Source organism: Pangasianodon hypophthalmus, chromosome 14 (assembly GCF_027358585.1).
Source record: "Pangasianodon hypophthalmus isolate fPanHyp1 chromosome 14, fPanHyp1.pri, whole genome shotgun sequence".
NCBI classification, from domain to species: Eukaryota; Metazoa; Chordata; class Actinopteri; order Siluriformes; family Pangasiidae; genus Pangasianodon; species Pangasianodon hypophthalmus.
This window is the reverse complement of record NC_069723.1, coordinates 10,777,753-10,793,843: the sequence shown is the minus strand read 5'-3', so window position 1 is coordinate 10,793,843 and position 16,091 is coordinate 10,777,753. Positions and strand designations below refer to the sequence as shown.

Genomic DNA, 16,091 nt, shown 5'->3' with positions numbered 1-16,091 from the left:
ATCAGATTTATTGAGATCTGATTATGGCTTTAATCTGGTAACTTAGATAATGACATTTTAGTGTGTATGCAACCGTATATAGACACAGGACCTGTTTTTCACAGCTAACGGTAATACAAATGAAATGTCGTGCTGCCTGAGTTTTGCAGTTGAGACACATTTCAGATGTGTCTGAAATATGTCTTCAGATGTGTCAGATACATCCTGCAGCATACAGAGCTGATGCTTGCTGCAAATATAACTTAAGTAACAAAAATTATGTCAAACCAACAAATACTCTTCTACTGGCAAAATCACATTTTAATTTTACAAAGCATTAAACATGTCTCACCAAAGAAACATTTAGCATTTAGTGACACAAAATGCATCTACTTTGTGCCCCTTCTGACAGTGAGATCTAAACATTCCTATGGAGAGGTTAGTGTGTGATTTAATTTTTAGTCTTTTTGACCTTAGGCAGTTTGCAGACTAATCTTCTACAGGTCAGCCCTTAAACAAAAATAAGGTCACACAACCAGAGCACTTGTCCTGCCCACTCACCTCCAGACGTTTCACCTGTGTCTTCTCAAACTCAAGTTTGGTCTCTATCTCGCGGATCTTGGCCTCTTGCCTGCTGACCAGAGATTTGTCCACCATGGACTGTTCCTGAAACTCCAGCTGACTCTGCAGTCCCATGAGCTGTGGGAGCATGCACAAAGTGAGATCAGTGACCCAACACAAACACAGACCCCGATAAACTGTGGACTACAAAATTCATCCGCATTCCGCTGTGGGATCTGTACTGAATTATAAAACTTTCAGAGCTGCACATTGTTGTTCCTGTCTGAAATGAGTCAAAACTTGTCTACAGAGAATCACCACAGGGTGTCTTGGTGGTAGCCTTCTTTAAAAGTGCTTTGCCGCTTTCCATTGACCTGGCCCAGCACACCGCATTGGATTCTTAATTGCTAGCTTCTCTAATCCATTATTCAAAAGCCCCCTCGGCACCTCTGTTTTCCATCTCTGAGCATGCTCTCATTTATTTTCAAAGAGATGAAGAATTTTTCAGCTGAGAATAATGACTGCTCAGATATTGACTTTTGAGCCAGGCTTGGAGCCATTGTTTTTTTGAACTGAACTTCAGATGAAACTGAAGATGAAAACAGAAGTGGCTTTGCATGTCCTTGACTGACCTTTCCTATGTGTCTGAGGCATTAAATATTTTTCACAAAGCCAATTGAATGAAATAGTCCAACCTGCGGTTCAGCTGCTCTGGCCTGTTTATCCGTATATCCGGAGTCTGGAGTAAACACCAGATTAGCTGAGTGAAACAGCAAGGATAATTGCTGAGCGACATGATCAGATCCTTATCTATGGCTGGTTGCTTTTTGGAGCAGAGTGAGACACTGATCTCTTGTGTCTTGACCTTATTGCCACAGGAGCTTTTGAGAATAGAGCAAGCTTACTTGTTACACTTGTAAGTCAACAGCTTAAAGAGACCTTAAATTTTACAAAGAATCCATCCCTAATCAAGGCAGGCTCATTCTCCTTTTAGCTTTTCATATGCCTTTTAGGGAATTCCTGCATTTCCCTAATAACGCATTAGTCATCTAGCTTCTCTTTGTCTGTGGACGTACCTTCTCCTGGATTTCCTGTTTCTCCTTCATGGCCTCCTCTAGCTGAGACTGGAGCTCACTGACTTGTGCCAGGCTCTGAGAGGACTGTACAACAGCAAAGAAGATATAAGAAGAGTCAGTCATTCACAATACACTGTGGATCAATGTGGAAAGTCCTATAAAACCATTAGTGCATAGTCTGTGAAAGTTCTTGTACAAGAGTGCCTGGGGCTGGGACGAGAATGCTGCCACCTATATATATATATGTATATATATATATATATATATATATATATATATATATATATATATATATATATACATATATATATATACATATATATATATATATATATATATATATATATATATTTATATTATTTTTTTTAATATGCTCTTAATAGGGTGTAATGTAATGTGAACTTACATTGTACCCTTGGAAATGTGAACCCTACCACTATGCCCTTGGAAATACTAGAAAACATTGAAAAAACCCAGTGTTGCTAGATGAAGTCATTTTTCATTCACAAAATATAACATCTAGCTATTTCTTTTATTTATTTTATTTCAGTTTATTCCATTCCTGACCTTCACAGTTCCTTAGCTACATTACTCAGGTTCATAATTGGTCTCAACTAGATGTCTGGCAAGTGTCTATCCTATGTGACTGAGCAAGCCAGGGAACTGTCTTTCAAAACAACTGTGTTTGCCAAATCAGGCAACTACTGATTTTAGCTGACAACAATAGCTGTCAAATAATATTTTATATCATTTACCTTCATTTTTGGGTTTGTTATATTGCTATTATTAAAAGACACCCTATCAGAATCTACTACACAGCTGAGACACAGTGCTGCTGTGAGTGAAAATGGGGTCCTTTAAGCAGTATTTTATTCTAATGCCCATATGATCTTCCAGGAAGATTTTCTTCAGAGAATGTTCATTTAAAAATGATGAAAAACCTTTGCAGTGAATGTACATGTTAATATTTTTGGAGATCCCGTCAGAGATATGCTGCCTTTTGCACAGCGTGTGGTCAACATGGGCTACATGGAGTAAAAACCAAACAAAGAAACAAAAACAATGGTGCACCACCTATTCACATCTGTACTTGTCTGTTTAGAACACATTTTCTGTTCCTTATGAATTATTCATATTCTGTCCATAGTGTTTATAGGTTCGTGGTCAGGAACCAATGAGATTGCAATTGGTAATATTCAGTTGCACTGTAAATTTCACTTGTATGTATGATATACCTATATATACATACGCCCATGGAAAGACTAATGACATGCTAAATAAAAGTGGATGCGATAGAGCAGAGAAAGTGAGAAAGTGACATGAAGGATGGATATACAGATTCAGCCCCTAACCATATGTGTTGTATATATGTTGAAAATATATTGTACCTCCAATATGCAAAAGCATGACTAAATGAAAAATACCCAAAATACCCAAGATATCCTTTTTTTAAACACTCCGCCTACTGCACTGATACTTATACAACAATAAAAGCAACTTCAAATAAAAGAGACAAAGTGCAAACCACCTTCACCTTCCACCCTCCACACCTGTAATCACATCTGTAATGACAGTGTTATTATATTAGACTGGGAAATGATAACGTGAGCTGTGCAAATATTCAGAAACAGCTTCAAATAGATCAAAACTGCTGCAAAACGTTTTGAAACTCTGATTGTTTTTTTTTTCCCCAGGAACTGTTCTTCCTTACAAACACAGCACTGAACAGACTGAAGTCCAATTTTCAAGCTTCCACAAAATAACAAACTTTCACAAGCTTTCACAAAATAACAAACCTAAAAATAATTCTGTACAGCGAGGAACCAGTGCCATTAGCTGGTGCAGTTTCTGAGAAACTGAATGCTGGTGGAAGAGTGTCAGGCTGTATACACACCATCCTGCTTTCAATGTGTTGGTGAGGTTGAGAAGGAAGCAGTGGTGCCACAGGTCCAGACAGAAAAGAGGGGTTTTTAAAAAAAATAAATAAATAAATAAAAAAAAAAAGAAAAAAAAAAGAAAGAGTTACCTGGGCAACAGCCGCTTTGTGCTTCTTCATGAGCTCGTTCATGTCCTCCTGGTCTTCCTCCATGCGCGACTGCAGGTCGTTCTTCTCCCGCTGCACACGGCTCAGTTGTTCCTCCAACTGGAAGGGAAAACAGGCAGAAAGCAGCACAGTATATCAGTATTCACACACTGTGTTTGAATTCTGCACTGCATAAAAATATTGAAACTAGAGAGCCTCTCAAAAGAGAAAATTCATCAATATTTCGAGTAGGTGCCCCAAGGATTTGATGAAGTTTCTGTAATTTTTTGTGTGCACTTGCTTTCCCTCACACAAAATCCCATCATAATTCAGAAACACATGCACCACACACAATAATGACTTTTACTATTAGTAGCTAAAGCTGGCACTTCTCAACCTGCTTTCCCTGGGAGTGTCAGAGGCTTAATTCCATTCAATAATAATTACTTCTACAATACAGTAAGGCAATCTCTGAAGAATAAGAGCTGGGTTTATTAATAGGGCATGGAAATGTGGATATCAGACAAAGCGAATGAATTCATTAACAGAGAAGTGGGAAATGAAATGGAGTTTAGAACCACTGGGGTTGTAGAGCTTTCCATCTTACTCACATATTACAAAAATGGAGAAAGATAGCTAATGGCCTGAATTATTAGTACAGTTTATTGTACAATATGTATGCTAATTGTGGTAGTTACATACAGTAAAATGGACAGTAACTTGTTCTTTGTAAATTACATTTCAAATAGTCAGATATCTGCAACTGCAATTTCAGCAGAATTCTATGATGACACTTTTTTTTGGTGAAAAAAAATATAATAACAGTAAACACTTATAAAACTACAAAGGAGCTTTTGAGCATGCAGAAGAATGAATCATAAATCACAGCTTTTTAAAAAATGTGAACACATCAGTAGGGAGCTATTCAATCTGCCTGTCATTTCTAAATTCCTCCTGTGTCTGGTTCCAACATATAATCTTCTTGTCAAATTGAAATGGCTGGAAAACAAGATAAGTTAACGACAAACAAAATGCTCTTTAACATACATTTTCAATACCCAGACAAAATGCAGAGCCAACAATTGAGGATGTCTTAAGCTTTTCCAGTCATCCTTTCCATCCATTTTCTCTGCCTGTCCTGACAGGAACAAGTCAGCATATGGGCTTCTTCCTCATTCAATTCTCACCTCCAGTACGCACAGTCTGAGAAACTCTGCTGATTCCCAAATATATCTGGGCAATGTGTAATTCCTCAATTTTGACAAAACCAATCTCTGTTGGGCCATGAACGATGGGAGTCTGCACTGCAGAATGAATCACCTCGTAAGTATTAGACAGGCTTGTTATCACCATGTGACAACATTGAAATTAAAAGGTAACTGGAGACAGTAATAGATAGGTATATGGGTTCATCTCAGTGGCTGCTGGCTCACAGAGATTTGCCTCAGTATGTCTATATGTCCAGCTGACCAGTTCTCTCAGGAGGGTTTCACAAGTTTCTAGTTCTGTTTTATTTCCATAAGCCATTAAAAACAGAATGAAGACTGTGTGAGGACAATCTAAAACCTAACCACACTGTTTTAAATGAGCCTTTAAATGTCACCATTACATTCCAATATTTTCTCCAATATTCCTCCAAAGCCTAGAATATATCTCAGTCTGCTAGGAGAGCATCTATACACTGTCACAAAACAGTAAACGATACTGCACATACGCCACAGTGTAACATTCTATGGTACTACACTCAACTGTGCCATTTTCACAGATAAAACGACTCAATTTGACACCCAATCAGACAGTTTTTCGCTCCACAGGAGCTGTAAACGGAAAACAGAATAATAAAGCTAGGGCCCAAAACGATGTGTGTAAAATCACAACCATTCATCTCTCTTCCAATATCTCTTTCCAACCTGCTGCTGTGTGAACTCAATTATAAATCCTCCTTTCAGGCTGCAAAAGAAGCGGCTCATGACAGCGTTATTAAAGCATAATGTATTTCAGGGTGATATGTCTTGTTCAAATTAGAGAAGGAATCGGAAACATGCCATTATGGGCAGAAATCATTTCCCTGCTGTAAATTATTGAACTGACATCCTGACAGGCACTGACGATTTTCTGTATGTGTGAGTTTTTGTTGCTGCTTCATTTCCAATACATGAATTTTAGCAAATTTTCTTGTTCTCACATTAATGAAGTCATTTTTTGAAGCCCATTTTTTGTGAATCCCAATGTTGTGATCACTTTTGATCCTCACTCTTACTTAGACTCCCTGTTAGGATGCTTTTGTTTTGGCCTATTTGAAAATACCTGGTACCTGGTTTCATAACCACATGCACAATAACTTCTTACTTCCTTGGCACTTCTGGAAAAAATCCTAAATACATTTTAATTTTGTCTCTTTCTGTGAGATGCTCTGAACTTTTACTGTCCCTTTTTATTGATCTGCCCACACTCACAGCCTGCTTGGCTTTGGAGATGTCATCCATCTGAACATGAAGGTCCTCGATTTCCACCTCCATGGCCTTGCGGGCCTTGACTGCAGCAGCACAGGTGAACTCAGACTCCTCCAGCTGCAATACACACACACACACACACACACACACACACACACACACACACACACACACACAAAATACAGAGTCAGTCCTGGGACCCACAGCACTGGGTGCTGCCTGCTACCATGAGCTGATGATGGGACAGTGCCCACACCTGGTTTTTCAGCTGGGCAATTTCCCTCTTGCTAGGTGCGTTGTTCTTCAGGTGGTCTAGCATGATCTGGGCATCAGCCAGAAGGGCTTTGGTGCGCTTCAGGTCTTTCCTGAGGCGTTTTTCTGTCTCCACATCCCTGTGGCTAACCTGGGATGCAGAACACAACAAACACCAACAGCAGACACTCCAGTTATTCTGCCTCCCACAGCACTTATATAAAGTCTGTGACAAGGAAAATAAAGAGCAGGTCCGAAACTATATATATATTTTTTGCATTTGTATTCTACAGGAAGTAGAGAGAGGGAGGGAGATAAAGAAAGTAGAGTGGAAGTGAACGCGTTTGCATGTGCTGTTATATACCTGGTCTTGAGCGGTCAGCAGCTTGGCTTCTAGCTCTCTCCTCTCCCTAAGGACCTTCTGTTTATCTTCATACTCCTCCTCCAACTGGACCTCCATCTGCTTCAGCTACACACACAAACACAGAGACACACAAACACATGGCAAAAATAGAAGAGGAACAATCAGAATGCACTGTAATTATCAAAAAAATTCAGCAGTGATATAATCTGATGAAACATCTATAGAGATGTTCTCATATTTTTAACCCCACTTTCATCTGGTAATTTCCTGATGATGTCAAGAAACTTCCCGATGTTGTCAAGAGTAAAGCAAGAAAACAATTCAGGCATCATAACAGTACAACAGAAATAACAAAAATGTATTCTGGTGTTACAAGTGGGTAAAAATACAGTATCTCTACAAATTCACAATCACAATTTTTAATTAGCCAAGAATGTTTTCAGATACATGGAATTTATTTTGAGAAGCTCTATCAAAAAAGGAGGCTGTGTTTGTGTGAACTCAGTTTTTTCCACATGGAACAATGGAGAGGATGACGCAAGAAAAGAACACAATGGTTGGCACTGACTCAGTATGTGAGATTTTTTAGTAAAGATGTGAAAACAGAAGATGATTGAGGTTTTTTCTGTCTTTCTTGTTTGGGGGGGTTGATTTGATGTTTGAAAGGCTAACAGCACATGGTTTATATTGATTTCTTGCTAAATAACCATTGGAAGGTACTACCATCCTGGAAGAGGCTATTGTCATCAGGTTAGACAGGCTTTAAAACTGGACAGTAAGTAGAAAATTACAATAATCTCTTAGCTGAATCAGGCAGCTCAACAAGAATAGCTGTTTTGAAACACCTGCTTCCATGCGCAGCCTTGTGACCCACAGATAACCTGATTATTAGCATGAAGCTTATACTTATTAGTCATTACATTACAGACTATACCTTGTTTTACTCACTTTGCATGAGAACTCTACTGTGTGTGTTTTTTTTTTTCCTTTTATAGAATGTTGAACTAGATGGGCATTTATCAGCAAACCTAGGCATATTTTTTATGCATAATTGAGTCATTGCGAGCAAAGGGAGCTTCTTCCACTGACATTTTTTTTTCCACTTATTATGATGAAGTGGGAATATGAGTAGAGATACACAACTCGGTGTAAAAGGAAACTGTCTTACCTTCTTACTACATGACTGTCTGATCTCCTCCACCTCATCATCTTTGCTCTCAATCTCTTTAGAGTGTGTTTGTCTCAGCCTCTCCATCTCCATCTCCAGACGTAGCTTGGCCTGCATGAGCACACCATAGCATATCACTGCACACCAATCCACACACTCCTGCCGCATGTGTTTATGCCAAACAACAATATGAACTAAGCAGGCTTTACTTTTCAGGCTTTTTTCTTTAAAAAAAAAGAAATGCTGACTGTGCCCTGTCTGGATGAATATTTCCAATTATAAATATATCAACAAATTTGCATATCATGTGGTAATTATACATGGGGACTTGCATTATTCAAAAAATGAATACATTAAACATGAGTTGCATTCTTGAAGTGTGTGAATGTAAATGCAACAATTCCCTTCAGGAAGCTGCACTGATTTTGTATTTGTGTGTGTGCGTACCTGTTCCAACATTTGAATAGTTCCTGCTTGCTCATCAAGCTCCTCCTCCTGATCTTTGACTTTTGCCTCCAAGTCACGGAGCTGCTTTTTCACCTTGGCTAGCGAGGCCTCATCCTTCGACTCCTGAGAGTTCAGATCCTGCAGCTCAGCCTCCATCTGCTCCAACTTCAGATTGAGAGCACACATTTCCAGGTCTTTGTCCTGAGTGAAAACATAACCAGTGTTAGCTTATTACAGCTCTCATTGTGATCTGTACTCACTCCCACCCACAGACACAAATACACAGACAGTCTTCAATGCTGAAGTATGTAGTGTTTCACTTTAAGGATCCCTTAACTGATATTATTTAATACCTTAGTTAACCATGAACTTATGAACTACACCATAAGCAATATTATCACAGTGACTGACACTTGTATTATATATGATGTTTTGTTTTTTTAATAATAAACTAAATTAACCAAATAATCAGCACTACATTAACCAAAGTTCATAGTATCAACTAATACATGTAGAACTCTGCCTCCAACAAGTGTAGTCCTTCTTGTTACTAACATGTCTGCCTCAAATACCCTTAAACAATACCTATGTTTGGATCAATGCCAAAATGTAATCAGTTCTTCTGGTGGTAGCAAGGATAATGCCATACAAATCCTATATTAAATCACTTATTACAAGAAGAGCAGAAACAAGAAACTAGCGGCAAAGGCTTAAAAATTAAGCCCATGATGGCCAGTATGAACCAACAGCTTGATTAACATGTTTGCAGTTATTAAATTGAAGCTGAAAAGCAAGTTACAATATTCACATATTCAGTAAGTTATTGACATTTACGAACATGGTATAATTTAATTTTTGCTAATTTATGACTTTTTAAGCAAGCATTGAATAAACAAGTTAATGTTTAAACCGACTTCTCTTTATACATGTGCTAACTTGTATTACTTATGGTATATTAATACTGAAGCATATAGATTGTTCATGTTAACTAATGCAGAAAACATTGTTAATTAAAGGAACTTTAATGGAATGCCAGATGTAATAACTATGTATTGTGTCTTAAGAGATGTGAAAGCAGAGGATGAGACGTAGTAAGTGAGAGGCTGCCGACCTCCAGCTGCTGTCGGAGGCTGAACACTTCTCCGGTCAGTACGTCCTTCTCCCGGCTCAGCTTCTCACGCTGACTTCTCTCTTTCTGCACCTCCTCCTGGGCCTGACTCTGCTCAGAGTCAAACCTGTGCACAAACACATGTACACACACGTCACTTTTTCTTTTTTTCCTTTAACAAACCGGGAATATGAAGAATATGAAGCCTCTGACATCAATAGCATATCAATGATATATAATACAACGAAATCAATATAAAACCTAAAGAAGTTCTAGGACATGTGCTTCTGGTTTAAATATGACTAGGGTGAAGTAGGGCAGTCAGATAAGAGATAAAGTCTGTCCATCACTTAAAGCCATCAGTGGGAAAGATAACAATAAGACATTGCTGATTAACATATCATCAAAATATCATTCATATCACTGTAAATGTAACAATTACACAAAGCAATCATCGGCATTAAAGGAGTTTTTTGTAATTTTAGGCTTGTATCCATTAATGACAATGATTTAAGGCATGAGTTACACAGCTAACACAGCGCTACTTCAACACTCTTCAACACCAACATTGTGGCATTGAACAATGTTTCTTATAATGATTATAACGATACTGTCTTTTAGATAAGCATGCACTGATCCCATTTTTCCATTTTCAGTATAAAACTGATGTACTGGCTGAAAAACAAAAACATCACAAGAATGCGACATGGTTTAAGATCTTTTATGTTCACGTGCATTGTCTATGTGGTGTCAGTTATAACAGTTATATTTCATACAAGGAAAATATGTCAAGTTTAATCCAGAACTGATCTAGTGCTTAGGACAATATCAGTCATGATAATGATGTACTCATCATCAGATTTTTGCACTCCAACTAACAGCCATTTATAATTTTGACAATTTGTTTGTCAGTTTTTTATTTAGTGACTTGACAGTTTAAATTGATGTCATTTTGATAGACGTAGTGTGCATGTCGACTGACAGCTCAACACAGACTATGATGTCTATCCTGGAGCTCACACATCCCCCAAGTGAGGTGACTACACTTGTTCATTCAAAAACCAGGAGACACTCAGCTAGCAGTAAAGCATGCACCAACTCAAACTCGTCCATTCAGTGCACATACGTACTTTCTGCAGATGAGAGACTTTGCTTTTTCCAATTATTCTGCCTATCAGCTGCTATGCTTTTTGTCATTTGTAGGTTCATAAGGCTGCACTGAACTTGGAAGTGATTTGGGATTTTAGCTTCTCTTGTAAGAAAGTAAGGGGCACAGTGCCAGCTACTCCTTCAGCACTGCCTACAGTTCCCAACATTCTCACTGTGTTCCCTTCAGGCCTCTCAGTGGCTAATGCCAACAGTCATAATGTCACTAATATCACTAAAACCATGAGTGTTGATACTGGATGACTGCCAAGTCTTTAAAAGTTTTACATGAGAGATGATCTTTTTTATTTGTGGTACCTACCAGATAAAGCTTCTATGATCCAACAGTTAGCATTTATATTAACTAAAGTACAAACTAAAGAAACAGTATACCTAACTCTTCATGATTTAGCTCATACTACTAGTGTAGTGTTAGCTATATTAAGCAAGAACGCTCAGATTACCCAGCACTACTGATATTGAGGCCCCCTCAGAAAATGCATTTCTCTATTTTAAGAAAACACTACATTTTATATTTGTGTAGTATTTTGCACCTTTTTAAAATATATTTACATTTGAGGTGTTATATATTAAGTGTCAAAGTACATTTGACTGTATTGTTGGCCATATCCCTGCTTATACCTTGTTAGGAAACCATGATAACCGCTGTCCACTCCTCCCTACACTGTGATCGACACTTACTTTCAGCCCTTAGCCCACGTTATGCTTGAAAACTGGAAGAATTTGAGAGACACTTAATGCTGCCAATCTTACTTCCTCTGCTTCTTCTCCAGCTCATGGTTGCGGCTCTGCTGGCCCTCCAGGTGGAGTTTGGTGTCCTGGAGCTCAGCTGTCAGCTTCTGGCATTTCTTCTTCAGCTGCTGCGCCACCCGCTGCACCTCCTCATTGTCTGCCTGCATGTCTGTCAGCTAACACACACATAAAATGTTCAACGCCATTTCAGACAGCTTGTCATAAGTCTCCTTTCTGTTTGGTTAAGGAAAAACCCAGGCAGCTTCTGGAGACAGTGTTTTATGCGGCTTTGATAATTGTGTACATCTCTACAGACTGGCATTGAGTCTGCAGGCATCTTGCCTTGCATCACTCAGAGTGAAGAGCAGCGGAATTTCACTGCGACTCTGTGATCCTTCATAAACTCTGAGTATGATGTGCCTTTCTATCTCTTTTATTATTGTCAGCAGTACAAGCTGCAGTGGTAAGAAAGTGCATGAGGCAATTGCCCATGAGCTGTGTGAAGATAGGTGTCATTTCTGTCTGCTAGACATTTATGATGTACGTTGTGTAACCACAGTATCATGACCACCAAGTCATGGAAAGTACTATTTCTTTAATGAATTCCTGTTTTTTGCATTGAAACAATAATAGGTTTAATATGCACTACACAGTATTAGCAGAATGCGGCCTTACCCTTCTTTCGAGCTGCCTCTTGTTCTGCTGCTCAACCTCCAGTTTGTCGTCGAACTCTTGCTGCAGCCTCTTCTTGGTGAACTCGATCTCCCTGACTGCTCTCTCATACTTCAGTCTCCACTCTCCTCCTATACAAGCACACAACATAGAATCACACACATTTAGATTTTTATTTGGTTCAACAAAAAAATATCAAATTATCATGATGTATTTGTGAGGCATTAAAGAATCTTATACTGTTGAATTAATTTACTACTGAATAATTTACTATAGGTTCTCTAGTAACCTCCACAGGGACTTGTTTCGGGCATGCTCCATTTAAATAGCTGTGGAGAAGTTTGATATGGTGACATTTTCTGTGAGAAGATTAAGTTTATTAGCATTTTCGGATGGTGAATCCAGTGTCAGGGTTTAATAACAGTCAAGAGGTAAAGCTATGACTTCACATTTTCTATCATGGTTAAGTCTCAGGACAGAAAACTTTGTGGTTGCTAAGTAACCTATATTTCATCCTGTACATATATTTCATATATCTCACACTGCTTATTCATTTCCGAATTTTTTTTACACAGTCTAAAGAGGAATAGGCCAGGTTCTCATGTAACTGCAAGTTATATACTGTATACAACTATGTATGTGACAAATAAAAATCTTGAAACTTAACATGACAAGCTGCATTTTTTTGTCTCATTAAATTCAAGTGAGAGAAAAAAGATAAAGAACTTGTTTCACGGACGTTCCCCAACATTATATGTATTTAACCATAAATGGATAAAAAGTGTGTGATATGAGAGGAATAAAATATATTTTGACAATTTTCCTGTAACAGCATGCCATGTTTTAGTCCTCACATAGCTAGCCAGCCTACTAAATTGTGATCAAGCTACAAATTTTTTTTTTTAAACTGGGGTCATCATGGAAATTGTAAAACATCAGACTATGATTTTCCTGTTCTCCTGTGTAGAGGAAAATGAGTGATATAAATAGCTGGGGTTTCAGCAATAAGATTCAAAAAGATTGTTTACATGCTGGAAAAAATCCTTCTGGCAGTTTAATTCTGGAGAGCTAGAAATGTACCTAAATGTTTGGTGAACAATTTCACATCTCTCTTGTGAAACTGCATAGCAGATCACATTCACAGCCTGAGAAGGGGATAAAATTTAACAGATAAGATCACTGTGTTCTCTATTTTCACAAAAGTTATGACAATCACAGAGATGAGTCAAACAAGGCTAAAGTTGGAGAAGATGTTTGTCAACCACTCACATCCTGGTTGAGAAAAAAAAAACTCAAAGACAACAGATTTTGTTGTCATGCGTCACATAAAATGAGTGTTCACACAGTTTTAATGCTGTTTTGTGTGTTTATGTGTGTTTTGAGGGCTGCAGAAGCATCAGAGGAATGGGTATAGTCTCCGTGCTCAAAAACTGTGCATCATGTGGTGATCGACAGGCGCATGGAGCCAGAATGCTCTCACAACATCCATGATTGCAGTTAATGTGCCAGTATCAAAGCCAAGCATAAATTAGGCATTACATTCACTTACCACACAGTAAAAAATAAAGATCCAAGATTTCTGCCTAGACATGTATTAGTTAGGGGAGATTTATATGAACCTTTAATATAATATTAAGAACATTAAGCCACCTTCACGCCGCTGGTTTGTGGTGCAGCACCTTGAGATTGTTCACGAGTAAATTGTTCTCTGATTTGTTTCATTGCAATTTACATGAGTGATTAAATATAAAATTTTTAAAAATCCGTGTCTGTGATACTACAAGCTTGTAAATGATTCTTTAGATACCCACAAAATGTGTATTCTATGATAGTTACCATGCAAATTTCTGAAAACAATGTCATATATAATAATTTTGCTTTTATTGCCCACTCCTACATGCACGTTGCTTTAAATAGTACCACATAGTAGTTAACAACTTCTCAGCTGTTTTATATCAAAACCGTGCATTTCCAAGTAAAAATGTTTGATGCATCCTATAGGAACCTTAACAACTTAACAGTACCAGTACAGAGGAGAGCAGTGGGATAATCAGTAGACAGAGGGGAACTGCAGGGGAGCAGGATAAATTGGATGTACATGGCTTAGCCTGAACATTCAGAAATCAATCATACTGAAACAGGAAACAGTTCAGCACAACAGAGCCCATCTTACACATGGAGCATCATCAGTCTTATTCAGCTCAGAACCTGTCTTTACATTGCAGTGATGAAGGTCGCAGACTTTTTAGAGGTCAGCAAATACTTTCCTAATGATGCTATCCAAAAAGACAGACAGAACATGCATGAGAGCTACTACACCTAAAACTGTTTCCTTCCGATAGAGGAAAAGAGAAGGGAACCAACAGAGAGATGTCTGTGCTCTAGATAGCAGTGCAGCATTTCTACAGAAACGCTCTAATGGTGGCTGGTGTAGAGCTGCGCCTGATCCAGCAGATTATTTTCTCATTCGTCAGGAGGTCACAAACCGAGGCCAGACAGCCCACCTGAATCCAAGCTCTAAACCAGCCAATCTGAAGGTCCAGTGAGCCACGGACTCCCAAAGTCTCTTAAAATCCCTGGGGCTGAGTGCTAAACACAGTCACATGACAGATAGAAACCGCAGCCTCAGCTCCAAACTCGGGTATCATATGCTGTTCTTCGCTTGGAGCTTTCAATGAGGATAGGCACAAATGTTTGTATAAAATAATTACGTAGGTGGTGGGCATGGTTTGGCATATGACATCTTGAGAGTCAGAAAGTCAGTCTGCTGACATTGGCCCCACTCAGCTCTGCCATATTACCCTCTAGCTCGTCCCAAAACCCTGCTCTGATTAAAATATGCTGCTGAATCATTGAGGCTGTTTTGTGACTAGTGGTCCAGAGTTTAAATTATTGGCACTGTGATTTCTTCAAAATACCCGGTTATTTTAGCTGAGAAATACTTCGCCTCTGGAGATAATGACCCCAAACAACATCCAAATCAACAGAGATATTGGTACAAGGACACAAAATCAATGTTTATCAAAGGACATCTCGGTCTCCAGACTTAAACCCCATTTGAAAATCTGTGATCTGAATCATCTTCCACATGACCAAACAATAATAATATAAAGAAGCTTAAAAGGTTCTGAATGGAGGACAGGAGCCAGAATCTCTCTACAAGCGTCACCTTGTTAAATATTACAGAAGGAGTCTCAGTGCTGTTATTCTGTCTGGGGGAATTAATTGTGGAGAAGCTGACAAGTTTATACATAAACACTGATGGCTGGAGAAAAAAAAAACTATACAGCATGCCTATATGTTTAAACTCAAAATATCGCTCATGCATGTGTCATTTCTGCTCCTTTTCATGAAGTGCTTTAATAGTTGAAGACTTGGCCATATACTTCATTCCCAATCACAGTCTACACAGTTATAGTGAAATGGCAGTGGTGTGTTTTGTGTATGTGCTTGAGTGCTTTGAGCAGGAAGTACTGTCACTTGCCTGTGTCATCATCATCCATCTCTCCGTTAAGCTCGGAGGCGTGTATGAGCCGAGTCTCCATCACCTCCATCTCCATAGACTCCATCTGCTTCTTCATAGAGTCATACTTGGCCTGACACGCGCACACACAAACACACACACACACACACACAAACACACCACACACACACGCTCTTAGATCTGCTGGTAAATATCATCTGCTCAAAAAGAAGAGCTCTGTACCTCGCAGGCCAACTCAGCCAAACAAATAAAAACACATATGTACTGTATATATACCAACAGCAGAACAGCAGAGACAAGTACAGAGCCTCCCTCCTTTCTCTCTCTCTCTCTCTCACACACACACACACACACATTATATATATTTTTATATATATATATATATATATATATATATATATATATATATATATATATATATATATATATATATATGCAACAATGCATGTCTTACGTTTGTGACACTGGCAACAGAGGCATCACAGCCGCAGGGCGATAAGCAACATTTAATTCAGAGTATTTATTCTCAGTAAAGTTTTACATTATACAATACATTACTGCATACAACTTGCCTTTTAACTGAACATTAAAAAAAACTGGACAGT

General features: G+C 38.5%; 1 protein-coding gene across 13 annotated transcripts in view; it reads right to left on the bottom strand.

The window, feature by feature from the left end:
* The window catches only part of myo18ab (myosin XVIIIA b), a 95,646-nt gene that overhangs the window by 10,427 nt on the left and 69,128 nt on the right, over nucleotides 1–16,091 (bottom strand). For all 13 annotated transcript variants that reach the window (XM_053239900.1, XM_053239899.1, XM_053239909.1 and 10 more), the window contains 12 exons: nucleotides 15,487–15,598; nucleotides 12,006–12,133; nucleotides 11,352–11,506; nucleotides 9,435–9,558; nucleotides 8,324–8,524; nucleotides 7,877–7,987; nucleotides 6,709–6,813; nucleotides 6,349–6,495; nucleotides 6,096–6,209; nucleotides 3,643–3,759; nucleotides 1,617–1,700; nucleotides 541–678 (listed from right to left, as the gene is read on the bottom strand). In XM_053239900.1, coding sequence (XP_053095875.1) covers nucleotides 541–678; nucleotides 1,617–1,700; nucleotides 3,643–3,759; nucleotides 6,096–6,209; nucleotides 6,349–6,495; nucleotides 6,709–6,813; nucleotides 7,877–7,987; nucleotides 8,324–8,524; nucleotides 9,435–9,558; nucleotides 11,352–11,506; nucleotides 12,006–12,133; nucleotides 15,487–15,598 — 1,536 coding nt within the window. The remainder of the gene's footprint in view (nucleotides 1–540; nucleotides 679–1,616; nucleotides 1,701–3,642; nucleotides 3,760–6,095; nucleotides 6,210–6,348; nucleotides 6,496–6,708; nucleotides 6,814–7,876; nucleotides 7,988–8,323; nucleotides 8,525–9,434; nucleotides 9,559–11,351; nucleotides 11,507–12,005; nucleotides 12,134–15,486; nucleotides 15,599–16,091) is intronic.